Source organism: Spermophilus citellus (genome assembly GCF_964194105.1).
Source record: "Spermophilus citellus genome assembly, chromosome: 2".
NCBI classification, from domain to species: Eukaryota; Metazoa; Chordata; class Mammalia; order Rodentia; family Sciuridae; genus Spermophilus; species Spermophilus citellus.
In genome coordinates, this window is record NC_138183.1 from 250,687,064 (window position 1) to 250,714,665 (window position 27,602).

Consider the following 27,602-nt stretch of genomic DNA (forward strand, 5'->3'; position numbering starts at 1 on the left):
CAGGTAAGATGGGTCCTTTTCCCCACAATTCTGTTCCCTTTAGAAGCCTTGAGGTGAAGGTGGTTGTGTTGCATTTCCCATTCCAGTATGTTCAAAAATTTCCAGCCCTATGGATCCTACATTCTTCAACCTTGACCTTGGCCATAGCCTTTCTCTGAACCTCAAATACTCCAAGCCTTAAAGAAGTGATGAGGACACCTTTGTAAGGTGTTCTACAATAAATGAGACAGGTGTATAGAGCATTTACCCAGAGTCTGGGGCTGGGCATCCTGGGCACCTGCTGAGTGCTGGAGGGGAGCTGGACGCAAGGTGGCCTCTAGCCCTTCCAGTTGATCTGGAAGGCAGGTACACTTGTTCCCATTTCTCAGCCAGAACGTGGGCCCAGCATAAAGGGTGGCAGGAGGCGCCTAGGTCAGCCTGGCCTCCTGCTGAGCACTGGTCTGACCGTGGCCACGCCTGGAGTCCCCGCCCCCCCTGCGCTTCCCGCGCCGCAGACAGACCCAGGCGCGCTTGAAGCAACCGCCCCGCCCCTCCGTCTGACCACGCCCCTGAACGGCCCCGCCCCCAGGCGGAGCCGGAGCCTAGCCGGGAGCCGTAGCTGGAGAACAGGCAGCAAGATCCCGGCGCGGGAGGCTGCTGTGATCGATTGGGCGGGAGCCCCAGAGGTACTGGTGGGAGTGGGGTTCGGGCCAGACAGGGACAAAGTGGCCTGGACGTAGGCACTGGTGGTGTTGGGGTGGAGACGAGGCTTCTCATCGCGTTCGCTGCCTGCACCCTCCCAACCTCCCTCCGGCTCCAGCTCAGTCCCGAGTCAGCATGTCCAGTCCTCTGCCTCCGTCTGACGACTCCCAGTCCCTCCTCTGCATGACGCCTTAACCCGACTGGTGAGCCGGTGAGTGGATTCAGTGACGCCTGACTCCTCTCTGGCGCTGGCAACTGCCCCTCCTGCTGAGTTGGGGGGTACTCCCCCTCTTCTGGGTCTCCCCTTCTCTTTGGGTGGCCTCCTCTCCAGCTTTTGCACACCACCCCCCAGTCTTGGGCCTGGGCTGGGAGGAAACATCTGTCGCGCCCCCTGGCAGCAGAGATGGGGTCATGACCTCCAGATGTGCTGGGAAGCGTCCAGGGCCGCCTCCTGGGGCAGCCAGGCCTTCCGGATCTGTGGGGGCGGAGCTGCCCCTTCCCCGCAAGTGACACAAACTGCAAGGAATGTCCTGGCCTCAATGGACCCTGTGTAAAGCTGTGGGATGGGGGGCAGAATCCAAGACACCCCAAGGCAGGGCTAGAGCCCGGCACTGGGCCAAGGCAAGAGTCGATCCCTGGGCTGGGCTGCACACACTCACAGAGCTCCCTTACACACACGTCCAAAGCTTAGCCACGTGGAGCAGGAACCTGCACAGACCCCCTTCTTCATACCCTCTCCCCACCCACCCCCACGCCTACCCAGCCCAAGCCTGCACGTGGTCAGAGTTTGGCACATGGAGCCTGCATCTGTCATGCACATAGATGGCTAGCTCCAATGGCTTCACCCTCCTTTCAGTTTCCCTGCAGTCTTCAGTGGGAACAGGGATAGTTAACTCCTTTTAGAGATGAGAAAACAGAGGCTCAAGGTCCACATCAGAGCCTGTCCCAAGAAACCAAGGTTGGAGGCACCCTGAGTTTTGGAAGCCTACCCTTGTTTGGTTCTGAAGGCCAGCTGAAAGTCCTCAGGCCCCTGCTCTGGCTGCCCACTCCATAAAGGGTTCACAGGGGCAGGGGGTAGCTCCCGCTCATGTTCTCACACCACCTTTCACACCTGCCCCTGGGCTCACCTCATTTCCTCACTCAGCAGGTCTCTGGGGCCTTGGGTGTCTTAGTCTTACATCCTGTGAGACCAAGAGCCTTGCTTGGCCCAACCCCCACCTGCTCCACACCTACGCAGGTTCCTTTTTTTTTTTTTTTTTTCATTTTTCTCAATACTGGGGATTGAACCCAAGTGCACTACCACTGAGCCACATCCCCAGCCCTCTAAGCACACAGGGACAGGGGTGTGCTGGTGCAGCTCTGTTAAGGCCCTGGAGATTCAGACTTTTTCTTACATGGAATTGCTAATAGGCAAGAGCATCTCTTTTCTGGACCCCAGACTGATCTGTTACATGAGGTTCAGATTTCCCTGTCCATATTACTGAGATCACATAGGCAGAGGTCCCCATGGATTCCAGTTCTATCAAAGGGGCTTGGGTGTTTAGTTCTAGCATGCCCTTTCCTGCTCTCAGGTGTGGGCATAGTAATCTGTAAGAGGATGGGCCTGGGGTCTCTCTCTCAAGCTAGGGTGATTTGGGTCCCATGACTGAGCTGAGTGATCCCAGCCCCTTCCTCATGATGTGTGGGCTTGCAAGGGGGCTGGGCCCAAAGATGGGACCATTTCCTGTGTTGAAGGAAGTCTTCTTGCCCTTCCTGTGGCCCTGGGAGCCCCTATTTCCCTGAGGTATTGAGACTGTAGGAGCCAGAGCACTGAGAGCAGGCCTCTGGGTGCTCAGCTCCTCAGGGACCCTGGAGGAAGTGGGAGGTGCAGGGAGGAAGGTCTCTGGGGACAGGACGTCCTCCCTTTGTCAAGCAGGCAGGACCCAGACACCAGTGGCCCCATGGGTTTCCCGTCTCAGCCCCAAACCAGTTGTCTATTCTTTGGGCCAGGCCTTGGCGGGGACCTTCACTCTGGGCCCAGGCCAAAGCAAAGGTGTGTTAAGTGGGACTTGGCAACCTCAGGGCTGCCTAGGCTTTAGGACCCTCAGGGCCAAGGCACCATAGCCCAGCCCACACTAACCCGGGAAGGGGCTGGAAACCTCAGCCCTAGGCAGACAAGGAAGTGGCCAGGAAAGCGGAAGCAGCTTTGATGGTCTCGGAGGGGGCCGGAAGCCAACCGGGGTGGTGGAAGACCAGGCTAGGGGCCTGGGTTCCTGTTTTCTCCCCAGGCCCCTCTGAACAGCCCCCTCCTCCTTCAGGGCAGAAACAGCTGCCACAACCTCGGCCTGCAGGCTGGGCACCAAGCACCCTTGTCTGCCAATGCAACCCGGCCCCCAGAGAGTCAGGCCTACAGAGCATGCCCATGTGGGCCGGCGGCGTGGGGAGCCCTCGGCGGGGCATGGCCCCAGCACCCAGCGATGACCTCTTCGCCCGTAAGCTGCGCCAGCCAGCCAGGCCCCCACTGACACCACACACCTTTGAGCCAAGGCCAGCTCGGGGCCCACTCCTGCGCAGTGGCAGCGATGCAGGCGAGGCCCGACCCCCTACGCCAGCCAGCCCTCGGGCCAGGGCCCACAGTCACGAGGAAGCCAGTCGTCCTGCTGCGGCCCCCACCCGGCTCTTCACGGACCCACTGGCATTGCTGGGGCTGCCTGCTGAGGAGCCAGAGCCCACCTTCCCACCAGTGCTGGAGCCCCGGTGGTTTGCTCACTATGATGTCCAGAGCATGCTCTTTGATTGGGCTCCACGGCCACGGGGAACAGGGGGCCATGTGGAATCCAGCTCTGGGACCCGGGCCTCAGCCGAGGACCAGGCTGCGAGCTCAGACCTGCTGCTTGGGGCACCTGGATTTGTGAGCGAGCTTGGGGGTGAGGGCGAGCTAGGCCTAGGTGGACCAGTGTCCCCACCTGTGCCCCCTGCACTGCCCAACGCATCGGTGTCTGTCCTGGAAGAGCCACAGAACCGGACTGCGGCCTACAGCCTGGAGCACGCAGACTTGGGTGCTGGCTACTACCGCAAATACTTCTATGGTAAAGGTGAGTGCAGGCTGTCTGGGGGAGAGGGAGGAGGGGGCTGGGACCGAGGTCCCTGTCACCTGCAGTGCATACAGTAGAGGGGTCAGGTTTTTTTTTTTTTTTCCCTGTAAAGTACCTGGCTTCAGGAGGGAAAGGGGCTGAGCCAGGGCTCTGCTGGGCTCACCTCCTTAAGGGCAAGCCATGGCCCTTCATCCCCAGCCAAGGCACACCCCTCTGGTTCATCCTCGTAACCCACCAAGCTGGAAAGAGATTTTCTGTCCACATTTCTGTGAGGGGAAAACTCGGGCCTGAAAGGCTTACACTTAGAAACCTTGTTCTCACCTTTGCTATGAAAAGAGATTCTCTTAGAACGAAAAATATGGGGGTAGGGATGGGGCCAGGCAGCATCTGCGCCTGGGTGCAGTCAGGCATTGGCCTTTTAGGTCTTGGGCAAGTTGTGATGTGGGCTGGGCTTCAGAAGGAAGCTCAGGGACTACATTTGGTGAGATGGGACCTAGTGATGAGTGTGGTAGATCCTGGCGGGCAGAACTGCCAGGGGGCCCTGACTGATCGTCCATAGCCTGCCCCTCCCCAGAACACCAGAACTTCTTTGGGATGGACGAGGTGCTAGGCCCGGTGGCAGTGAGCCTGCGGCGGGAGGAGAAAGAAGGCAGCGGAGGGAGTACCCAGCACAGCTACCGCATCATCGTCAGGACCACACAGGTGGGCCAGGATCATGGGATCAGGACGCAGGTCCCCTCATCCTTACCCCATCTGGTCCTAAGTGCCCCAACATCCCTTCAGCTCCGGACCCTCCGAGGCACCATCTCAGAGGACGCACTGCCACCAGGCCCCCCACGAGGCCTGTCTCCGAGGAAACTTCTGGAGCATGTGGCACCACGATTAAGCCCAACATGCCTGCGTCTGGGCTCGGCTTCCCCCAAGGTGCCTCGCACCCTCCTTACACTGGATGAACAAGTGGTGAGTGGCCAGGATGGGGAGACCCTGCCTTATAAGTAGACTCAGTCTGCCCATCCCCCCAGCCTGGAGAAAGCCAGTCCATCTCCAGTGTTTCAGAAACCATCAGGGGTCATCTGGAGCCTTGTTTCTCAAAGGTCTGAAGACCACCAGCATCCTCAGCCTCTAGGGTCTTAGAAATGCAGATTCTGGGGTCTCAGGCCAGGCCCACTGTACCACAGTCTGCATTTAAAAAAAACTCCACAGTGGTGCATGTGTACTTTTAAGACCCAGACTCCCTGGTCTGACTGACCCTAGGGCTTCTGCCGTTCTCTTGTCATTCCTGACCAATTTGCCTTGTGGCACCTGCTTGTTCTCCTTTCAATATGGTTTGCTGCTTCTTCCCAAGGTTTCCTGTTCTACTTTGGGACAGTCAGGCCAACGGGAAATTCTTTTTTCTACCCTGTGCTAAAAGCTGCCCTCTGACCCTGACTCTCCTCTTCTGTGTCCTTCACCCATCACTCAACAAATATGTCTCATACACTCTTGGTGTCAGGCCCCAGGCTGGACACTGGGGACAGGTCCAGGCCAGGTGCTTTCCTTGAGTAGCTCACAGCTGGGTGTGAAGAGAGATCTACTGAGAACTGTTGGAATACAGGAACAGAACATTAGTAAGGGGACTTTGGAGGGCTGGTGCTGATGCGCTTCCTCAGCTGGGGTTTTACACTATGGAGGTAATGCAAGAGCTCAAGCCAAGATGAGCGGGGTGTTTTTTGCAGACAATGTTGAGCAAGGCTTCTGGGCTGAAGAAACAACTTGGATGATGGTTGAGACTAAGAGAGTGTCACATGCACTTTAGTGTGGGTGGAGGACAGCTTGAGGGGGGGGTGAGAGAGGCTTGCTTTTGGTCCCAGGGGCACTGAGAAGCAATGGTTGGATCTGAGAGGCACAGTGGCCCTCTGGTTACAGGAGACTAAGCTGGAGCAGAAGGCAGAGAGGCCAGGTCAAAGGTCAATACAGTTATCCAAGCTAGACATGTTGGTGATGATAGAGGAGGTGACAAGAAAGTGACAGTCCAGGGGTAGAGTCAGTAGCCCTTGTGACTGACTGAAAAAGGGAAGATTGAGACTCCTTAGCTTCTTGGCCCCTAGAATGGTGTTTTCATGGAGTCGGAGACCCTGGAGGAGGAAAAGGGACCAGAGAGTGGCAGCGAGGAGATGAGGTGCCAGAGTGCTGGCAGGGTACCTGGCAGCTGGGGAAGGAGGCCTGGAGTTTGGAAGAATTGTCTGGACTGGACTCAGAGAGGGGGTGTCATCCCATGGAGGTGGCCACCGCAGCCACTGAGGGGAGAAACATAGGTGGAGAAGAGGCCCGGTTGTCAGAGCCAGAGGTGGCCGAGAGAGTCCTGGGATGGGGCTGCATCCCTTGGCTGCAGAAGAAGACGAGGTGTGTGTGTGTGTGTGTGTGTGTGTGTGTGTGTGTGTGTGTGTGTGTATTGCCAGGGTTGAACCTGGGCTTCATGCGTGCCTGGCTCTAGCTCTGAGCTTAATCATGAAGAAGGGATGTAAGAGTTGGGGAGACCCCAGGGTTGCTTTAATGGGTTCAGAGAGCCTTGAGCTGTGCATGGTTATCCACAGATGGAAAAGAGCTGGGAACAGAGATGGTTCATGGGGCTGGGGTGGGGGCACCTCAAATTCAAAGAAGGGGATGCTGGTCTAGGCTTGAGTCAAGCAGGATGGCAACAGGAACATTTCTGGGCCATGAGTACACTGTGTGCGTGGCCTGCTCCATCGTCACAGGAGGACTAACCACCCCCATCCTCCCCTCCTGAGCGGACTATACCCACTTGACTAGTGAGGACATAGAAGCTCAGAGAGGGCTGGGACTCAAGGCCAAACCCCCAGGCCAGGGTCCCAACTGTTCCCCATAACACAGTCAGGGTGGGATTGATGGGATACTGAGGCCTGTGCCTTCTGCCACCCTCTTCTCCCCCAGCTGAGCTTCCAGCGCAAGGTGGGCGTCCTGTACTGCCGGGCCGGCCAGGGCTCAGAGGAGGAGATGTACAACAACCAGGAGGCGGGGGCAGCCTTCACGCAGTTCCTCACCTTGCTGGGCGATGTCGTGCGGCTCAAAGGCTTTGAGAGTTACCGGGCCCAGCTAGACACCAAAAGTGAGGCCCTGGGGGCTAGTGGGGAAGGGGCAGAACTTGTACTGAGGGGCAGCATTCCTTGGGGTCCCTTGTGACTCTTTGTCCAGAGTCTGGGGCTGAGGACATGTCTGGCTGCAAAGCCAGGCTATGGGCTGGAAGAAGGGTCCAGGGCTGCCTTCCAAGGCCCTGGTACCCTATTGCCTGAGCTGGGGCCCAGTGGTTTTGGAGGAATCACCCCTCCAACATGGAAGCCAGCTTCCAGGGGAACACCCCACTTCCCTAGGTGGATGGGCTCCAGGGGCCTCTGGGAGAGGCCTCTGTGCTCAGGCCATCAGTTCCCTCCTAAGACACTCACTCCTGTCTCCTTCTGAGACCCTTTCTCACTTCTGTCTTGTCCTGACCCCCTTCACCCTGGTGTGAGGCTGCAGCCTGCGGGGGAGGGGAGGGGAGCAGCCAAAGCTGAAGGCCTCAGACCCTGTGGCTTAGGCTCTGGCTGGTGGCATGAAGGGGTTGTCTGCCTGTTGTTGGAGCATGGAGGCTCCTGAGTGTGAACAGGATGGCAGGTTTAAGCCATCTGGACTCCCTTTGTTTTCCCTCTGTGTCCCCAACTCCCCGGCCACAGCGGATTCCACGGGCACGCATTCCCTCTACACCACGTACCAGGACCATGAGATCATGTTCCACGTGTCCACGATGCTGCCTTACACCCCTAATAACCAGCAGCAGGTGTGAGGGGCCTGGCACAGGGTGGGGAATGGCAGGAGTTCTGGGGAGTCTTGGAGAGTGCTGTGTGGGTGGCAGTACTTGAGCCTTGGCCTGAGCTCTCCTGACCCCTGCAACCCTTCCCTCTGGAAGCAACTTCCCAAAGATAAACACCTTATGCCTTCACCAGAGATAGGTGGCGGTGCTAGTCAGGTCGAGGATTTGCCTTGCCTGAATGAGGGGTTTGGGGGTACATAGTGCCTCTCGCCCACTCCCCACCATCTAACCCCCAGCTCCTGAGGAAGCGTCACATCGGCAATGACATTGTGACCATCGTGTTCCAGGAGCCGGGCAGCAAGCCCTTCTGCCCTACCACCATCCGTTCGCACTTCCAGCATGTGTTCTTAGTGGTGCGGGCGCATGCTCCCTGCACTCAGCACACGTCCTACAGGTGGGCATCTGGGTCATCCCAGGTTTCCCATGGGCACTGGGTCCAGGAGCCCCTCTGCTGTCCTTCACTGCAGCCTCCCTCTGCACAGGGTGGCTGTGAGCCGCACCCAGGACACTCCAGCCTTTGGACCAGCTCTGCCTCCGGGTGGAGGTCCCTTTGCAGCCAACGCTGACTTCCGGGCCTTCCTGCTCGCCAAGGCTCTCAATGGTGAGCAGGCAGCCACACATGCACGCCAATTCCACGCCATGGCTACACGCACACGCCAGCAATACTTACAGGACCTGGCTACCAATGAGGTGACGACTACATCGCTGGACTCAGCTTCCCGCTTTGGCCTGCCCTCCTTAGGCGGCAGGCGCCGGGCGACCCCTCGGGGACCAGGCACTGAGCTGCAGGCGGCGGGTGCACTGATGTGGAGCGTGCGCGCAGCTCCAGGGGCGCGGGTTGCGGCCGGAGCCCAAGCAGGAGGACCCGACAGTGCCGAGCTGCCGTGCCTGCTGGGCATTTCGGCGGAGGCACTGGTGCTGGTGGCGCCACGGGACGACCGCGTAGTCTTCAACTGTGCCTGTCGTGATGTGCTGGCCTGGACCTTCTCTGAGCAGCAGCTCGACCTGTACCACGGCCGCGGGGAGGCGATCACCTTGCGGTTCGAAGGGGACCCCGGTCAAGCGGTGGGCGAAGTCGTGGCGCGCCTGCAGGTAAGCCTGGGAATAAACATGGGGTTCAAGGGCACTGGCCGCCAGGGTGCCCTCACGCGCCAAGAAGAAGCGTGTTTTGGAGTCCCCACCACCCCCGAAAGGGAAAGTCCAGGAAAGAGGCAAAACCAGCGTGGGGATTTAAGCTCCCGCAGGAGCCCTCTAGTGTCAGAGCCTCAGGTCTCCACCTGTCCGTTGGCCACTAAAGCTCTTCAGGGAGGGCGGGGAAAGCCTTGCTGTGAGGCGGGGCGGGGCGGGGGCGCTGGCTTGGCCCCGCCTCCTGGTAGCCCCGCCCACACCCCACCCCGTCCTGCAGCTGGTAAGCCGAGGTTGCGAGACCCGGGAGCTGGCGCTGCCCCGCGACGGCCAGGGCCGCCTGGGCTTCGAGGTGGACGCGGAGGGTTTCATCACGCATGTGGAGCGCTTCACGTTTGCTGAGACTGCTGGGCTGCGGCCCGGGGCGCGCCTGCTGCGCGTATGCAGCCAGACGCTGCCCAGCCTTGGCCCCGAGGCTGCTGCCCAGCTGCTACGCTCTGCGCCCAAGGTCTGCGTCACTGTCCTGCCCCCTGATGAGAGCGGCAGGCCCCGCAGGTCAGGGCGCTGGGGACACTGGGTAGTGGGAGGACTGGGCAGCCTGTGCCTCCTGTGTGGCCACCAGCATTCTCAGGATTTGCACGTGTGTGCTTTGAGAGTCCTTCGTGCCCTGACCTCTCTGAACTGCACTTTACATAAAGTGGAACCGATTAAGCACCATTGGTTTCACTGCTCACAAGATTAGGTGGCCACCACTATAACCCCTCCCACTATTGTTTATTTACTCTGCTAAGGCTGTAAAGGGCCAGACAGTAAATATTCCAGGCTTTCTGGGACTTCCTGTCTCTTCCACATCTACTCATCTCTGCCGCTGTAGGTAAATGAATAAGTGCAGCTGAGTTCCACTAAAACTTTATGGACACTGAACTATTTGGATTTCAAATAGATGCTGCTTGCCTTATGAAGGGGTTACTGTAATTAACCGACATATCCCAGGGTCCAATAATCACAAGTCAAATTGTGTTAAGTCTGAACTAATTTCTACTTGTCATGAAATATTCTATTGATTTCTTTTCAATTATTTAAACATCTAATCATTCTTAGCTCATATGAGTTGCTAAAACAGGCACATGTTCTAGAAAAGGGAAAGGCACTGGCCAAATTTAGCTCCAGGCAGTGAATTTGGGATACTTAAGCAATTGCATGGGCTGTTTAAACTCTCATAGCATGATACAAGCATAGCGCTATTATCCCTTTTCATAGATGGGACATTTGGAGTGATTTGCCCAGGATACATAGGACAGCACTGGGATTTGAGCCCAAGTCTGGAAGAATGGGCAGCAACTAGGCACACGTTTTTCACTGTTAGGGAGTTTGGGGCACTCTCCCCTGGTGGTGAGCCTCTGGCTGCATCTAGGGATGGGCCTGGTGATGCTGGGAGTCCTTCCTGATGCCACCCCTCCCCATCTTCCCCAGGAGCTTTTCGGAGCTGTACACGCTGTCTCTGAAGGAACCCAGCCGGCGGGGAGCTGCAGAACCTCTGCAGGATGAGACCCCCAAGGTAGTCCTGCTGCCCACCACAAAGCAGCTGCTGCACCTATGCCTGCAGGATGGCAGTGGCCCTCCAGGGGCTGAGGATCTGGCAGAAGAGAGGACTGAGTTCCTACACAGCCAGAACCCACCATCGCCCCACAGGTGCACTCTCTTGGGCAGCTTGGTGGGGCCTGGGCAGGCAAGGCTCTGGGAAACCAGCTTCCAGGTCTGAGCCACCCCTGCTCTTCCCAGCTCCCTGTCAGATGAGGCCCCAGTCTTGCCTGACACCACCCCGGACCTCCTACTGGCCACCACTGCCAAGCCATCGACACCTGGTGCTGGCAGAGAGATACCTCCCTTCAAGGTGAGTAGAAACAAGGCTCTGGAGCCCAGTGGCATAGAGGTGACAGTTGGTATCACTGCATCAACATCCATTTCTGTCCCCCAGGACCGGCCAGGCAGCCCCAGTGGCCATGAGGACTCAGCCCCAGAACTGAGGGCCTCCTTCTTGCCACGAACCTTGTCTCTGCGGAACTCCATCAGCAAGAGTGAGTCTGGAGTGGTGGGCACGGAGGGGGAGGGTGGCTCTGTGACTCCCCCTGCTGAGCCCCCTCCTGTGCTCACAGTCATGTCAGAGGCCGGCAGTGAGACCCTGGAGGACGAGTGGCAGTCCATCTCAGAGATTGCCTCCACTTGCAACACCATTCTGGAGTCACTATCCCGGGAGGGTAAGGCCACCAGGGTACTGGGAGGAAGAGCCAGGATGGGATGGATTCTTTCTCCCTTTCAGACCTGCCCACATGGCCCCTCTGTCCCATAGGACAGCCCATCCCAGAGAGCGGAGACCCCAAGGGAACTCCAAAGTCTGATGCTGAGTAAGGCTTCCCACCCTCACATAGCCCCTTCATGTGCCCTTCTGCCACCCTTTGTGCCTGTCCATTGGAGTTAAGCATTATCCACCTAAGTCTCGGAAGACAGGGTTTGGGTGCTGCACATTCAAGGGGCTTCTGGGAGTCAGCCTCTGGTGCTGCCCCTGTGATGGTCCCACTGAGTTCTGACCTCATGTCCTCAGGCCACAACCTGGGAGTCTATCAGAGAAAGTCTCTCATCTGGAGTCCATGCTCAGGAAGCTGCAGGAAGACCTTCAGAAGGTGATGAGGTGGCCTGGGGCTGGCACAGAGTCATGGGGCTGCCACAGGAAAGGGGTGGCTGCTCTGACCCTGTTCCCGCTGGCCCGACACACACAGGAGAAGGCAGACAGGGCAGCCCTGGAGGAGGAGGTGAGGAACCTGCGGCACAACAACCAGAGGCTTCTGGCTGAGTCAGAGAGCGCCGCCACCCGCCTGCTCCTGGCTTCCAAGCAGCTGGGCTCCCCGGCTCCAGACCTGGCCTGAGCTCACCACAGCCCCAGGCTAACTATGGACCTACTTAGAACTGCCTGGGCCCGGCAGGGTACTTGGGTCACACCAGCCCTGGGCCCTCCTCAGGATCCCTCCCTGCGCCAAGGCGCGTCTGAGCACTGCCTCAACTCCCCAGTCCATTTGGTGGCAAAGGTGCCCCTATTCGTCCCTGTTTGTAAATATTTTGTGGAGACAAGGGGACGACAGGGAGTAAAGAAGCCACAGTATCAGTGTCTATACATGTGTTCAAGACGTGTTGCGGGGGTACGCCTGAGGCCACATGAAGCTCCCGAGACAAATTAGAAGGATAAGCCTGGGAATATTAGCCTAGGGTTGGGCTGGCTCTGAGGGGGTCTCTGCGGTTAGGCCACCTTTTGGCTTCTTTCCCACAAACATTTATTTGGTTCTGTTGGGAAATTGGTGTCCGATTTCCATATTCCACACCTACTCTGTTTAGGTCTCCTGGTTCTGGAACCAAACCCAGGGGCCTGAGATCAGGGACAGAGAAACAGAATAGATCTTCAAGACAGGGGAGGGACAGAGTTTTGGGGGTCAAGAAGAGACTGACTGTGCCTCATGTGTCTCTCAGGGAAGGCCATATTCCTTCTTTCTAGTCACTGAGCCCTCAAGCCTGGTACTCCCTTTGACCACCTGACCACATCTTGCAGGACCGAATTCCAGGGGTGGCAGCTTCTCTATTCCATATCCTAGAGGAAACTGGCCCTCAACCCACTTCTCTGCTCACTGGTCCACGATCCCCCACCAGACAGGAGCTATCCTATGAGAGGCACCATCAGGCCCAAACTTGGACTTTGTCTAAACCCTGTGTTTTCCAGTTTTCCAGTCTGAAACCCAGACAGGGCACCGACTTGTCCAACATCACATGCTTCATCCAGGCCCTTCCCTAGGCTGGCTAAAGCTTACTCTGCTGAAACTAGGCCACAAGTCTCTGTTAACTTGGGCTCTGGGGGTGAACTAAGCTTTAAGTAACAGGGAAGATGGGGGAGGCTTCATGGAGGAGATGACACAAGGACTGAGTTTTAAAGGTTGAATTGGAGTTGACCAGGGCTAGGGTATCCCAGTAGGGTGTGGTCCTGTCACATGCAGAAATCCAGGATTCAAGTGGCTGGAGCTGGATCAGAAAGGGTTGTGGGGAGTGCACAAGCCATCCTGGAATGGCAGTTCTGAATACCGTGGCCAAGCTTTTCTTGGTTGGGAGCTATAATGAGGAGTTCTTAAGTGGCAGTGTGGAAGGCAGGCTCTGGTCACTTTGGAAGTGTGTCTGCACAAAACTGGGACCTGATCGTGTGGCTGATAGATGTTTAAAGGGAGAGTGACAGATGAGATTTGGGTGTGGAACCCTTTGGCTGCAGGAAGATGTAGCTAGCCGCCGTCCTGGAGGGAGGGAAGGTGACTTAAACGAGGTGATTACAGTGATGATGGGGAGAAGAGGCAGATTTGCCAGGATGTCATGAGGACTAGTTGCGAGGGCAGAAGAGGTGACATCCACAGTGGTGGCCAGTTTCCTGACCGCAACCCTTAGAAGGTGGCAGGGTGATGGCTGGAACAAGAGGGAAGGAGGGGCAGGTTGGGGACAGCTGAGGTCACTTGAAACGGGCGAGTTTGAGAGACCTGAGACGTCATTGTGGAGATGTCAAGTGGGCTGGCCCACAGGGGAAAGAAGTTTGGGCTGGAGACAAAGATTTGAGACTGATGAGCCACAAGCACGATAAGGTCACTCGGGGAGTGTGGGAAGGACCATGAGAGGGCTTCGGGGGTCAACGAAGGTCACTGCAGGACACTGGGAAAGCCAAGAAGAGCGAGGCGCTGCCTGGACTGAAGAACCTGAGCTCACTGGTTTCCCTCGACTTTGGGCTGGAACCCTGCGCGCAGCCTTGCGCGCGGCTTCCTGCAAGTTAGAAGCTGCCTCTCCACGACCGGTCCCGCCTCCGCTCCGCCCCTACCGCCCCGGCTCCAGTCAGCCCCGCCTCCCGGGCGCTCTCGTTCCGGCAGGTCCTTAAGTTCACCCGGGTTCTGACCCTAGGACCCGGCCACCGCTAGCTCGGGTTCCACCCCCGCAGCGGGATATCAGCTTGACCCGCTTTTGCTCCAGGACACGCCCCCGGGCACGCCCCCTAAGCCCGAGGCCCTAGTGCAAGTTTGACTCTACTCCTCAGACAGCTTCCGGTTCCCCAATATTACGCTGCCCGCTGGCGTCCTGTTTTCAAGGCCAGATCCATTGGCATCTGCGCGCAGAGCCTATTCCCAGGGGGCTCGTTAATTTTTGCAGCAGGTTCCGCTAATACTATCTGGCTTGTCGCTGGGAGCACCCTTCTGCAACGGTGCGACACCATGTATCTCCGCCCAGAGGGAAAACCCCAAGCACTTTGCCTGGCCCATCGTTAAATGCCATATACGCATGAGCATCGAGATGGCTGGCCCGTCGGCCTACGCTGTTGGCTGCTGCGAGTGAGCCGGCTCAGGGCTGTGCTCTCGACTTTTACACCTTTGAGGTTGCGGGTTAGTATTCTGCCTCTCCTCCCAGAACAGGGTATTGAAGCATTGGTGCAGCAGGCATAGACTGTGGGGAGCCATTCTGACACGTGATTGGTGACTCCCGTTAAGGGCCTGAGGCGCTCTGGCTGTGTCGAAGCTTTCCCGACCCTTTCCTGATGAGAGAGCCCATCCGTGTGGGGGTGTGCGTGACCACTGACCCTGGAGACCCAATCACTGGCCCTGACCTTGGAGTGCAGCCCCCCCTCAACCTTCATTGGATGGAATTCTCCCCTGAATCTCTTGTCCCCCAAATAAAAGGCTACTCCCCAGCGTGTTCGCTCTCTCTCTCTCCTGCTAGCCCAGAGTAATCCTCGCTGCCCTGCTGGGCGGCTGGAGGCGGGGAACCAGGGAGGCCAGCCGTCTGGGACTTAGCAGTATAAAATAAGGTACTGTCTGTGTGTTTTATTTTGATCTCTTCTAACTAACTTAATGCCAGAACCTCATTAATGAAACCACTGCGCAGGCCGCGTGGTAGAATAGACCTTTACATCACCCTTTCCCCGCAGTCACTCCCTTGTCACCGAAATGTGAAACTAATGCAGGCCCTCTTGATCCTTTACTGCCAGCCTCTAACATGGTCTCTGGCCCTAGTGGCCTCCCAACACTAGCAACAGGTTTAACCTCTACTGATCTAAGACCTGGATGGAGTTAATGGTGCCCCTGTGAAGATTCTGAAACAGTTCCATCCCACCAGCCAAGGGGCCCAACTGGTCTCTGAATTGGGACCCCCGTCTTCACCACCTGTTTCCATCGACAGCCTAAGACCACACACTCCCAAATGACAGTATGCATATTCACTCAACTCTGTTACCAATGTCCAGCCTGACATGACCAGCAACGTATGTTCTGTGTTTGCTGAAAGAAGGCAAATGTTTGGCCAGCTTGACAAAAAATTTATTAGTTCAGAATAGAAACAGCAAGAGTCCAATTGCTTTAATTCTTCAGTAGAAACTGCCTCTTAACTGGAGAGGTTCCAGCCACTTCTTCAAACTCTTCTTCTCCACTCTCCAAACAATCTGCCCCACTATTAAGGCACTTAAGAAAGGGGGGAGCAGGGAAGTCTCAGACCAAACTCCCTCAGGATCCAGGAGAGGGCCAGTACTATGCCATTGGTTCCCTTCAGCCACTGCTGAGCAAGGAAAGAGCTGGCAGAGACCTCTGCAGGGCAGGAATGCCAGTCCCTCAAGTGCTGGTGTTAGGCAGCGCCACCGAGGGTTTGGTGATGGAACATTATTTTGGATCAAAGTGTAAATTAATCCTTTATGTGAGGAAGACACTGAAAATAAGGCTTTGTGGCCTCAAGGGCCATAGCTCCAGCCTGCTCCTCTCTCTAGGAGAGTGCTAGAAGTTGGAGCATGGGGATGGGGTCCTCCCAGAGTTCCCTACAAAGGGAGATGACCATTAGGATGGGGAAGAGTTATTCCCAGTTCCCCCATTTCCAGAGAAGTTAATGCTTCCGCTTAAGCACCTCCAAAAAGAGATAGATAGAAACTGCCAATGAAAGAATAAAATGTGCCCCCAAAAAGGCATTACCCAAAGGTATTGGGGGCAGCTGGAGCACACCCCCCAGAATCCATAAGTGCTTTGGGAGAGCTTCAATCCCCTGCAACCTGGTGCTCTGGGCAGGGCTGATATTACCCCCTTAGGAGCTGATCTGACTCAGAAGGGCTGAGAAGTCCATGTCCACAATGGAGGAGAAGTCTTCATCCCCAGTGAGGCCATTGGGGAGCCCGGAGTTTCCCAAGGAGGTGGGAGCTGGGTCAGGGGGCCTCTGGGAACCTGTCACCAGGCGAGTGATGGCCTCAGGGTACTCCATTAGCATAGGCTCAGCTGTGGGGTGGGGCATGGATACACCCTGGTTCAGCAGCTGCTGAAACTCCGAGTTGTCGACTGACGCCAGGTCTGTGAATACGGCTGGGTCTGTGCTGTTGCCAAGCAGGGCCCCCAGATCTTCATCAGCATCGAACTGCAAGTGCAGCAGAGCCTCCGACAGTGTGCTTTCCCCGGCCTGGGTGGTCTTTGAGGCTGGTGGGGCCACAGCCTGGGGAGGGCCTGGGGCTAGGACTGGGCCAGGGGCTGGGGCCTGGGCCTGGGTCTGAGCCAGAGGTGGTGGCATGGATGGGGCTGGGACCAAGGCCTGGGCCAAGACTGGGGCAGAGGCCGGTGCCAAGGCAGAGGCCTGGCTTGCGATCTGCCCAGAAGGTAACATCATGGGGGGAAACTCATCGAAGTTGATGGTGCTGAGGGATGGTGTAAAGGTGTAGGGCTGGGGGGCTGCAGGAGAGACAGAAAGGTTGAGGTCACAGAAAGCCCTAGAAAGACCCACCCTATTCTCTGTTCCTGAGCCACTCTTGATAGTGCTTAGGACCAGCCCTTCCCTTTTTGTTTTGTATTTTGAGACAGACAGGGTCTCACTAAGTTGACCAGACTGGCCTTAAACTTGTGGTCCTCCTGAGTAGCTGGGATTACAGGCGTGCTGCACTACACCCAACTCCTGGCTCCCTCCCTGTAACCAATGTGACTTGGTCAACAGGGTCCAGTTCTAGCCACACTGCCTCCTTGGACACCCCCCCGCCCCGAATCTTAGAGCCCACAAAGGGCTCTCACCTCTGACCTCACTGTACAGCTGAAAAACCAGTTGAGGGGAGATGAGCCTTTGGAGGACCCAGTGAGCAGTGGCCTGAAGTGGGCACTTATCACTTTTTTGTTGTTGTTTTGCTTTTTGGTACCAGGGATTAAACTCAGGGCACTTACAACTGAGCCATATCCCCATCCCTTTTATGTATTTTCATTTAGAGACAAAGTCTCACGAAGTTGCTTAGAGACTCAATAAATTGCTGAGGCTAGCTTTGAACCTGAGATCCTCCTGCCTCAGCCTCCTGAGGGGATTACAGGCCTGCATCACTGTCTGGCTACTTATCACTTTTTTTAAGCCACATACCAACACCTCTTGGTGAGGTGCCACACACCTCTTACTACTTTAGAGGTGCTTTTTGGTTTTTGTTTTTCCTTCCCTAATTCAATTGAGAGTTTGGGCAGAGATCATCCATTTTGATTATTGTTTTGGTACTAGGGATTGAACAGAGGGGTGCTTAATCACTTAAGCCACATGCCCAGCCCTTTTTTATTTTGAGATAAGGCCTCACTAAGTTGCTGTGACTGTCCTTGGACTTGCGTTCCTCCTGCCTCAGCCTCCTGAGTTGCTGGGATTACAGGTGTGTACCACCGCACCCGGCTTGAGATCATACATTTCATATCTGTTTCCCAAGATATCTAACACAGGGCTTAACTGATGCAGGGGTTCTCAGAGTTCCCTGTACATTAGCATCCCCAGGAAGCTGCTGCTTCCTGAGCCACACTTCCACAGCCTTTAGTTCAGCAGTCTGTAATGAGTGGGGTAGGAATCCATGCCTCCACTGCTCCCTAGATGACCCTGACAGAGATCACCAAGCCACATCCCTGAGAAGCATGGGCCTCATAGAGAGCAGGCATCAGACACCTGCTGGTGCCTATGTTCATCTCCTTTCTAGGCGTCCCAAATGTAGCCTGAGCACAGTTGAACCCATTGTTCCAAGGACCCTAGAGGAAGTCCTTACCTGACTTAGAGATGGAAGTTGAGGTGCGGGAGGGCACGGCAATACGCCGGGGTGGAGGCCGGGGATCAGTGGGTCCTGAAAGGCAAGGGCTGAGTCAGTTCAGTCCCTGGGATATCCCCTCCCCAATTCCTAGGGCCTCCCTCCCTGCCCATTCCCCATCTCACCACTGAAAGGACTCTTCTTCATGATGCTCTTGAATGTCTCATATGTCCTTTTGCGTTTCTCCTCAATACGATGACGATCATCTGGAAAAGCAATGGGGAGTGGGCCTTGTTCTCCTCAGCTGGCCTCCAGTGGCCCCAAAAGCCCCTCAGGAAGAAGGGGAAGGGTCAGGCTTTCCTGAGACTGGTCTCCCAACCAGTGAAGAGGGATGTGGGACACCCACACACAGCAGTTCTAAGACTCTCCCATTTTGTTTTTTTTTTTAATATTTATTTTTTAGTTACATGTGGACACAATATCCCCATCTTATTTTCATGTGGTGCTTAGGATCAAACCCAGTGCCTCACACACACTAGGCAAGGGCTCCATTTCTCAGCCACAACCTCAGCCCTTTCCCAGCTTTTGAGAAGACTCTGTTGGCTGAATCTGTCCTTCAGAGGCCCTGGATGATGCCACGTGAAGGGGCCCTGCTCTGGGGAGAGCAGCCTTCAGGGGGGCCAAGCCTCCAGGTCATCCCTCACCTGCACTGCTCACCTCCCAGCCTCCAGGCAGGCCCAGAGAGGAGCACTCTGCACTAAGGCCAAACAGGCCTATTTAAGATTTCCAGACTCCTCATCTCTAGTGGTTTTGCACATTAGCCTGGAGCTTTCAGAACTATCTTCCACCTCAAGTGTCCTCAACCCAGAGCCAACTTCATGACCTTTCCTCCTGGGTCCCTGGCCATCCTTCTGCTAGGTCACCAAAGCTAGAAACCTTGGAGTTATCCCTACCATCATCTTTCTCCCCCTCCCACTTACTAACTCGACACATATCTACCAAGCACTTAGTGTGTGCCGGCCTCCCTCCAAGCCACTGGACAGATGGCTGTGAGTAACATGCAAGGGTCCTGCTCCTAAAAACATGGTATCTTGGGCTGGGATTATGGCTCAGCGGTAGAGCGTTCACCTAGCATGTGTGGGGCCCTGGGTTCGATCCTCAGCACCATATAAAAATAAATGAATGGAACATTCATAGGTATTGTGTCCAACTAAAACTAACTAACTAAATAAATAAATATTTTTTTAAAAAATGGTATCTTGGTGATAGAGGGACACGGACACAACCATACACAAGATCTCAAATGTGCCAGGAACTTTGAGGAAGCTCATGTCCGAGAATAAGGTGACAGAACAGCACCATAATGGAGGTGAGAGTCAGATTAGAGGTCATCAGGGAAGGACTGATGTGAGCCAAGCATTCCAAGGCAATAGCCAGGACACAGGTCCTGAGGTGAACTGAGCCTGGTGTGTGTCATGCACTAAATGGCAGCGAGGCTGAAAGACAGCCAAGCAGGACAGCAATGGGAGGTGTGATCATCTTGCTCCGCCTTCCTTTTTGCAAGGTCCATGCCCCACATCTCCTCTTCTTACTCTATAGCAACATCTTCCCAAATGGCCTCCACACCGTGAGTCCCTTCCTCTCTGATCCTCTGACTGCAGCAGAACAAACCTCCAGTTCTGCTCAGGCCATGTCTCTCCTGAGAAGACCTTGGAGGCTCCCCACTGCTTCCAGGATGAAACCCTGCACTCGGCCTGACAAGCAATTGCGTCTAGGTTTGCCCACGGCATGGTCAGCTCCCAACACAAAAATGCTCCTGATTTGGCCATGTCCTTGCCTACACCCCTGCCTTCCAATGATGGCCCACAGGCCTAAAGAATGTGCTTCTGGATCTTTCTCCAAGGTAAATGCTACCACCTCCAGGCACCTGTCTACAGCTCCCTGTGCCTGCACTCCAGGGCACTCTGCACACATCTCAGTTTCACACATCATTCTGTGATGTAACGATGTGTTCTGTGTGTCCATCTTCCTCATGTGACTGAACTTATGAAGGACAGAGAACCCGCTTGTTCATCTTTGCCTTCACAACACCAGGCATGGGTCCTGCTACTACCAAGTGGGCGCTCAAAGCCTTGACCAAAATGTGGCTGGGCTCTATGGCAGTGACAAGGAACATACGTCTACAACAGGACTTGGAGCCAGGTGGCCTAGGGTCAGATGCTGACTCTGCCACTCACCAGATATGTCTCTGCCCTCAAAAGACTGGCAAGAGATTAAAATCAGATAATGCTGAAATGTTTGGAATAGGGGCAGACTAGTATGTGCTCAAAAGTCTTGGCTACCATTTTTAAATGAGCCAAGAGAAGGATTCTGATTAGTTGTATTTCTCTCAACAATGGGACATATTCTGAGAAATGCATCGTTAGGCGATTTCAGATTTCGTCATTAGGTGATTTCATCATTAGGTAAATGTCATTATGCATGCTTACAAAAACTAAGATGCTACTACATCACTAGACAATATAGGCTTATGGGACACCCATCATATATCAGTTTGCCCTTGACTAAAATGTTACACAACAGTGACTATACTGCATAAACCCAAGTTCCACCCCAGACATCCAGCCCTGGCTTTTCTTTTTAGAGCCCAGCAGCCCTGCTGCCACCCTCCCTGGCTGCGTACCTGTGTCTGGCAGGTACTGGAACTCCATGGGCTCACTGAGCTCCCGGTCAGAAGGCCGACGTAGCTGCATGGAGACACGCACAGGAGCCTGCAGGCTGGGGTCCGCATAGGGAGGGGTCCGGAATACAATGGCCACTTGCCTGTGCACGTCAGCTTGAGAAAAGGAGCCTCGGGCCTCCCAGCCTGGTCCCGTGAAATACACCTCAATGTCCTCTGTGGGAGATGGGTGGGGGTGTCATCAGTGTCTAACCCGCTCAAGTCTGCAGGTCCTAACTTCTGATGCTTGTCTCCTGGCCCATCCCAGGCCTGAGTGTTTAAAGTCAGGTACCTGGCACCACATCTTCTCAGCCTTGCCCTCACCCCTCACTCCAAACAGTCCAGCCCTGCCCCTGGAGAGTACCTTTCTGCACCTTGTCACACAACAAGAAGATCTCATCCCCACCAAGGCAGCTCCCGGAGTTTCGGTTCACTCGGCAGATTTTGAGCTCAGCAGTGTTGGGGGCACCTGAGAGCATGGCAATAAGGAAGGAAGCCCTGAACCACCAGAGGTCCCCAGGGTGGCCTGCAGGAGATGCAACATCCCTGCCTGCCCAGTGTCAAGGTAACCCACAGTTTGCCAATCACACTTGTGTAGCCAAACTTAGACCATTCCTGTTGACTCCTCACACCAACCAATCCAGCAGCTCTTTACCAGCTGTGTGCTCAACACTGCTCTGGACAAGGAGAATCCAACAACACATGACACCTTAACATCTCCGCCCCCACAGAGCTGTGGCCCAATGGGAACAAATTTGGTCATACCTTCTCTTTCTCCACCTGGCAATGAGCCCTTCCCTCCTGACTCCCAGTTTACTCTGGTTCCCCATTCTTGGGGCTCCAGAGTCCTTTCGTTTTCATTCATCCTGCTGGTTAAAGATTGCAACTGATCAACATCAGCCCATGTCATCTGTTAGCTTCTGGTAAGCTGCCCTCATTGAATTCTCACTGTCTAGTATTATCTTGTTCCTGAGAGTTGATGTTCCAGAATCGTTAGTTCTGGGCACATTAACTCTCCCCTCACATGATATGGAAAGTGCCCATTTCCCATCAGACTTGCGACCAGTCTGGAAGCTACACCTTAAGGGCAGCTCAGTTGGGCGCTGAGGAAATGACGAGTACACTAGAGGCCTGAATGAAGCCAGAGACCCTCTTGGAGGCCACACCCGCCACAGCCTGGTCCATCCCTCTTCCCTTTCTGTGGCATCCTAGCCACTCACGGTTGTCAAAGATGGGATGAGAGAGGACAGGCGGTAGGCAGAGAGGCCTCCCTGATGGGTCTCGCACTGTCACCTGGAAGCAGAGCCGCACAGCATTCAGGTCATAGTCCCCACGCTGCTCTTCTATGGGAACTGCCAGAAAAACAGTTGGTCAGGAAAGTTGGGGGGGGGGGGGCGCATGACACGGGATGATGGAGGGCAGGCAGCTCTGTACTAAGGGTGCCCTTTGAAGGCATGTGATACAGAAGTCCCAGGGAAGAAATAAGCCAAGGTCCCAGACCCATCACTGATTTCACAATGACTAGATGCCATGTCCCCTTTCTGGGCCTCAGTTTTTAGGTGGTAAAATGGGAGTATGTAATGAATGGGCAGCAAGATTCCATCCACACTATGAGTTTTGGCCAATGAGGGAGACACAGGGCAGGGGCCTGGTGGGGATGAGAGGGTATGGTGCCACTGGCAGGCTCAGGTCTTCACCCCTCCCCCCTCACCTTGGAAGGGGTTGTTGTTGGTCTGGATGCGCTGGCTGATCGCCTGCTCCAGGTCCCGCTTCTTCACACACTGGATCCCCAGGTTCTGGAAGCTAAGGTGTCCCCCCAGGCATCAGTTCTGGGTCTCCACCTTGCTCCCTTGTCCAGTTTACCCCTTCTTCCCTCCAAAACCCAAGCCCCCAGACCACTGCTGTGCTTCACCCCCTGCAATGGCTTCCCGTTATGATGCAGTGAAAGCTACACCTACCTCAGCCAAGGAGCCCCTGTGGGTAGGGAGCCCTCAGCCCAGGAGCTTCCTTTCCATCCTCCACACACACTAAACTCACTCCTCCTCCTCCAAGGCTACTGCACTTGTTTTTTCTGCTTGGAATGTTTTTTCATGCTTCTCTGCTTTCTTCTCTTCATGCTTTCTCCCCATTTAAGTCTTAGCAGAGAGACGCTTTCCCTGACCTCTCAGTCCAAAGTAATGAAACCAGATCTCCTGCCTCCCCCACCGTTGGTTACCCTCCCAACCTATTACCCTACTTCATTTTTATCACTGAAATTATTACTCTGTAATAGTATCTTGTTTTTGTTTATTTTTTGGTACTTGGAAGTGACCCTAGGGGTACTTTACCACTGAGCTACATCTCCAGCCTTTTTATTTTTTCAGACCTCGCTTTGTTGCTTAGGGCCTTGCTAAGTTGTTAAGGCCTCAAACTTGCAATCCTCCTGTCTCAACCTCCTGGGTCACTGGAATTATAGGCATGCATCACTGCACCAGCCTTCTGCAGTATCTTGTCTGTTTATTTATTTGTATAATTAGTTGTGGCCTGACTCTGTCAATTGGTATGTAAGTTCCAGCGAAGTCTGCTAGTTTACGGTTTTCTTTCTCATAAGAGAGATATGACAACAAGGGACTTGCCCCTCCAGCCACAAGTATTAGGGCTTCAGGATGATTAGGGAATTGTCCCTTTCATAAGAAGCTCCCACTTGATAGAGTGGACACATCAATGTGTGTGTGTGTGTGTGTGTGTGTATTTTGGTACTGGGGATTGAACCCAGGGGCACTTAACCACCAAGCCACATCGCCAGTCTCTCTCTCTCTCTTTTTTTTTTTTGTATTTTATTTAGAGACAGGGTCTCAGGGTTTCAGGGTCTCACTGTGGCTGGCTTTGAACTTGAAATCCTCTTGCCTCAGCCTCCTGAGCTACTGAGATTACAGGCCGGCAGGCTGACCCTGCTCAGCCCAACAGATAATAGAGAAATTCTGTCCAGAAAGGAGTAACAATGTAATAGCTACTTGTCCCCCGCATTTCATAAGCTACTGCCTGGCCTCTGGGGAACTCACCTGTGGATGCATCGGTCTGGGCAGAGCTCAGCCTCATAGAAGCCATCCCGGCAGTCCTTTCCCACAAGCTCATGGGGATGAGGGCGGTGAGGGGGATCCTTGGTGACCAGGGAGATGCGAACTGTCCCTGGTCCTGTATAGCCATTGATCTGTCCAAAGTGCAGAACATACTTTCGTGGCCCATTAATTCCAAACCTGGCTCCCAGACGCAGTGGCAAGTCTGCTGGGGGCTTCACAGTCCTTTCCACCTCACCTGCACCCCCACCCAGCCCTGGGCTAGTGCTGACCTTAATGGTGGGGTGGGTCTTAGTGGTCTCCGTGCTTCTCTCTCCTGGGATACTGCCCGCTGACCGGCCCTCACACTTATAGCGGAAGCGCATGCCCCGCTGCTTGGGCTGCTCGATGATCTCCACATAAGGGCCAGAAGCCTGGGCTGGCTCTGCAGGAGACACAGCCAGCTGGTCTGGTGCTGCCCCTATGCCCCCTAATGCTGGGCAGACCCTCCCCAAGCCCTGCAGAAGGATGGCCCACTTACCTGAGGGGAAGATGAGGGGGAACAGGTCTGAAAGGGGAGGAGAAAAGGATCAGCACAAGCCCACTGCCCACCCTCACTGGCGAGGGCCTGCTGGAGCCAGCTCCCTCCCAGGGAAACTGAGTCAGGACTGGCTCCTACCACCTGCATTTAAACTTAAGTGCGGGTAAAGGAACCAGCACCACCTGCTTCCTGAGGGAAAACGGTATGCAATCCTTCCTTCCCAAAGGGTAACTGAGTCGGGGCACTTCCCACCGCCCTCCCACGAAGAAAACTAAGGCACAGTCTTAATAAACGAAATCAGACCTGCCCCAACGACCCTGGGGGGGACTGCGTCAAGACTCACCCCGCACCCCCGCCCTGGGAGGAGACTGAGTCAAGCCGTCACCCCCCCCCAGAGGGGAAACTGAGTCAGACCCCTCTTCGCCCGCCCCGCCCCGCGCCACCATCCGGCCGGCCGCTCCCTGCGCAGCTCCGGGTGGCGCAGGAAGGGGCGGAAGGCGGCGCAGGGCTCCTGCTCCGGCTCCGGCGAACCGAGCGCGGCCACCCGGAGGGGTCAGAGGGCGCCCTCACCGTCCATGGCCAGGGTCCGGGGGCGGGGGCGGGGCCGGGGTCGCAGCTGAGCCCGCGGCGCGCGCTACAGCGGAGCCATTCGCCAGAGGCGGAAATGCGCCGAGCGCGCCCACAGTCACGTCACTGCCCGGAATCCGTCCGCGCCTGCGCGCTGCGCCGCTGCCGCGCGCGGGGGCCGAGAGCAAGTGCACCCTGCGCGGAGGACGGAGAGGTCCCGCGCGCCGCGGCCGCCGGGGACTGGAAACAAGTGCTTGCCGCGTAGGGGACGAAGAAGCTACTCTCCTCGACGCTGCCTGCCTGGAGGCCGCTCCCCGAGCTGGCACGGGGGGAGGCTCAGCTCGTTGTTAGGTCTCCGCCCCGCCTGGAGGGCGGGCCCTCCGATTACTCACTATGTTTTTAGGGGATTTCGGCTCCCCCCCCCCCCCCCCCCGCTGATCCGAGGAGTTTGGTGATGTCATCCCGGGCCCATCTGGAGCAGAGCCAGGGCTGCTTGCTGCGGCCGCCCGCCCTGCGCGGGGAAAGGCCCTGGCCTGCAGGGCCCGAAAGATCGGAAGGCTCGACTCTACAAGGCTTTCCTAACCGTCCAGGTGCGATCTGGTTGTTGTTGCCTTCGAAGCACTTTTGATTCCCTGTTTTTTTCAATCCAGATGCCGCTGAGGACGGTGCATGGATGGCGGGGCTTCGCCTGCACCGGGCGATCGAGGTTCTGGGACACATCTGCTGCCGCAGACGCAGACAAGCAGACCAAGGGATTGTCACCTACCTCTCTAAAGCGCCCATTTAGGATGCCGCCAAACTGCGAGCCCTCGGGGGGGAAGGGAATGGGCCCCCCCCAAAGTAAATCTAAGAGCCTAGTGCCTGTGTCTCAGAAGGTCCCAGGGTCCATGGGGCCTCTTGAACCCGCAGGGTCATGTCCCGTATGCACCTTCCCAGGTCCTCCCATTAGGGCCCAGTAGTTAACGGTCTTGTAACTCCAGGGTGCGGGTTGCCGTCAAGGCCAAGGCCCAGGGCATATGTTCGGGTTGAGGATGGAGATTTGGGCTGGAGCATCCCCATCCCAGGCCGCCTCCTCAACCCAAAGTGAAGATGCTCCACAGCAGGCAGTGGAGGCTTCTCCAGACGGAGAAAAGCTTATTTTCTCTGAATTTGTTCTAAATTAGGAAACCATGTGGGAATTGGAAAAGATTGGAAATTCTGACTTGCTTTCCCAGGCGCTGAAAAAACAGGAAGAGAAAAGTGAAAATAGAGTTTCCACCCCTCCCACTCATTTCAGTTTCCCACGTGGCTGGCCCTGATTAGAAAAGTCAGTTCAGTATTTTGAAGAGGCGACTTCAAAGGTCCACAGAATGGATAATCTCTGGTTAACAACACACACAGTCACCACTGATTCTTGCATGATCCTCTTTTAAAAATTCATATATATTTATAACTTTTCAGTTAATACCATGAGCCAGACACAGTGGTGCACCGTGGAGGATTGCAAGTTCAAGGCCAGCCTCAGCAACTTGGCAAATTCCTGAGTAATTTACTGAGACCCTATCTCAAAAAAAAAGAAAAAAGCCTGTGTGTGAAGCTCAGTTGTAAAGAGCCCCAGGGTTTAATTCCCAGTACCCACCAAAATTAATACCATGAATACCAGTGTACTCATTGAGAAATTCAAGTGGGTAGGTAGAACACCACTGTGATTCACATGTCATTTGTCCATTCCCTCCTTATCCCCAGGTTCAGGCTCTTCCCATGTTCAGGCTCTATACATATACAACACACAGACACTACACACACGCAAACACACACACTATACACACACACACACACTCTCACACACACACATATTGTACTGGGGATTGAACCCAGAGATGCTTTGTTACTGAGCCACCTCCCCAACCCTTTTATATTTTATTTTGACACAGGTTCTCACTAAGTTGTCCTCTCTGGCCTCAAACTTGGATTCCTCCTGACTCAGCCACCAGAGTTGCTGGGATTATAGGTGTGTGCCATAGCACCTAGCACAAATTTACTTTTTAAAGGAATGAATTTTGAGGAGTGAAAATGTGGGGCAGAGAAGTATGAAATAGAAAATAAGCACAAATATAAACTGTTTTTCAAGTTTTTTTTTTTTTAATAACCACAACTATAAAGAATGTGCTGTACAAAACACAAAGGTTTAAAGACAGGTGTTCCCTCGGCAAGGCATAAGATCTCAGTCTCTGGGTTTTGGATGGCTGATCACTGATAGAGGGCACAGTCCATATGTCTGACCAGACTTGAACAGAAGAATGGCTACTTGGCCCTGGTAAGAGATGAAGTGGTTTCATGTGTCACACAATTATCAAAGTTTCTCCCACAATGCCAGTGTAGAAGGGCTATGGCTTTTATATTCTCTATCTTTTTTTTTTTTTAACTATACTAGGGATTAAACCCAGGGTCTCCCACATGCTAGGTGAGTACTCCACCACTGAGCTACATCCCTAGCCTTTTAAGTTTTTATTTTGAGGTTATCTGGTTAAGTTGTCCACCGTGTCCTTGGACTTATGATCCTCCACCTCAGTCTTCTGAGTAGCCCGGATCACAGGGGTGTGCCACCACCCCAGGCTAGAAGCCATTTTTACACTCCACTACTTCTAATTTTACTTCTGAAAAGTATTTATACAGTACTCCTGATTTTCAAATTCTATGTGTCTGATTTAAAGGATACATTAATATAATCTTTACGCACTTACACGAGAAACACCCATGTTAGTATGATGTTTATTGTGAGTTTTTGGTACATATTCATTATCAGGCTAAGTTCCTTTCTAATGCCAGTTCACTAAGAGTGTTTTTGATAAAATGAGTGTTGATTTTATTCAATCCTTCTCCTTTATCTACAGAGATCTTGTGAGTTTTCTCCTTTATCTGTTAATGTAAAGAATGATACAGATTTCCTAATAGTAAACCACCCTGTATTCTTGG

General features: G+C 54.8%; 2 protein-coding genes across 6 annotated transcripts; one reads left to right on the top strand and one right to left on the bottom strand.

Moving 5' to 3' along the window:
• Nucleotides 1-250: 250 nt before the first annotated feature.
• Nucleotides 251-11,881, top strand: SIPA1 (signal-induced proliferation-associated 1). Of its 3 annotated transcripts, XM_081281831.1 has the most exons (18): nucleotides 255-665; nucleotides 800-892; nucleotides 2,979-3,755; nucleotides 4,330-4,457; nucleotides 4,539-4,715; nucleotides 6,687-6,861; nucleotides 7,463-7,566; nucleotides 7,836-7,993; nucleotides 8,082-8,200; nucleotides 8,342-8,691; nucleotides 9,005-9,279; nucleotides 10,198-10,416; nucleotides 10,507-10,618; nucleotides 10,703-10,802; nucleotides 10,881-10,982; nucleotides 11,075-11,129; nucleotides 11,327-11,405; nucleotides 11,502-11,881. In XM_081281831.1, the coding sequence occupies exons 3-18, from the start codon at nucleotides 3,077-3,079 to the stop codon at nucleotides 11,646-11,648; spliced, it is 2,979 nt and encodes a 992-aa protein (XP_081137957.1). In that variant the 5' UTR covers nucleotides 255-665; nucleotides 800-892; nucleotides 2,979-3,076; the 3' UTR covers nucleotides 11,649-11,881. The 3 variants fall into 3 exon arrangements, with proteins under 3 accessions (XP_081137958.1, XP_081137957.1, XP_081137956.1); XM_081281832.1 differs by lacking the exon at nucleotides 11,075-11,129 and having other exon boundaries at nucleotides 251-665; nucleotides 8,082-8,691; XM_081281830.1 differs by lacking the exons at nucleotides 255-665; nucleotides 800-892 and having other exon boundaries at nucleotides 3,062-3,755; nucleotides 8,082-8,691.
• Nucleotides 11,882-15,088: 3,207 nt separating this feature from the next.
• RELA (RELA proto-oncogene, NF-kB subunit) lies at nucleotides 15,089-24,857 on the bottom strand. 3 transcript variants are annotated; one of them, XM_081281856.1, is made up of 11 exons: nucleotides 24,424-24,620; nucleotides 24,081-24,107; nucleotides 23,833-23,984; nucleotides 23,546-23,694; nucleotides 22,216-22,307; nucleotides 21,725-21,856; nucleotides 20,869-20,973; nucleotides 20,469-20,681; nucleotides 17,971-18,051; nucleotides 17,807-17,881; nucleotides 15,089-16,484 (listed from the first exon to the last, which is right to left on the bottom strand). In XM_081281856.1, exons 1-11 carry the CDS (start codon nucleotides 24,524-24,526, stop codon nucleotides 15,853-15,855), a joined length of 1,761 nt encoding a protein of 586 aa, XP_081137982.1. In that variant the 5' UTR covers nucleotides 24,527-24,620; the 3' UTR covers nucleotides 15,089-15,852. The 3 variants fall into 3 exon arrangements, with proteins under 3 accessions (XP_081137982.1, XP_081137981.1, XP_081137980.1); XM_081281855.1 differs by lacking the exon at nucleotides 24,424-24,620 and adding an exon at nucleotides 24,651-24,857 and having other exon boundaries at nucleotides 23,546-23,984; XM_081281854.1 differs by having other exon boundaries at nucleotides 23,546-23,984; nucleotides 24,424-24,626.
• Between the last annotated feature and the right edge of the window lie 2,745 nt (nucleotides 24,858-27,602).

Coding starts and splice junctions, on each gene's coding strand:
- SIPA1 (XM_081281830.1), top strand. CDS start 3,077: ATGCCCATGTGGGCCGGCGGCGTGGGGAGCCCTCGGCGGGGCATGGCC. Junction 10,983..11,074: donor GGAGTCACTATCCCGGGAGG/GTAAGGCCACCA, acceptor TCTGTCCCATAG/GACAGCCCATCCCAGAGAGC. Junction 11,406..11,501: donor TGCAGGAAGACCTTCAGAAG/GTGATGAGGTGG, acceptor CGACACACACAG/GAGAAGGCAGACAGGGCAGC.
- RELA (XM_081281854.1), bottom strand. CDS start 24,526: ATGGTGGCGCGGGGCGGGGCGGGCGAAGAGGGGTCTGACTCAGTTTCC. Junction 24,108..24,423: donor TCCCAGGGCGGGGGTGCGGG/GTGAGTCTTGAC, acceptor CTCCCCTTTCAG/ACCTGTTCCCCCTCATCTTC. Junction 22,308..23,545: donor CCAGACCGATGCATCCACAG/GTGAGTTCCCCA, acceptor GGGACACCTTAG/CTTCCAGAACCTGGGGATCC.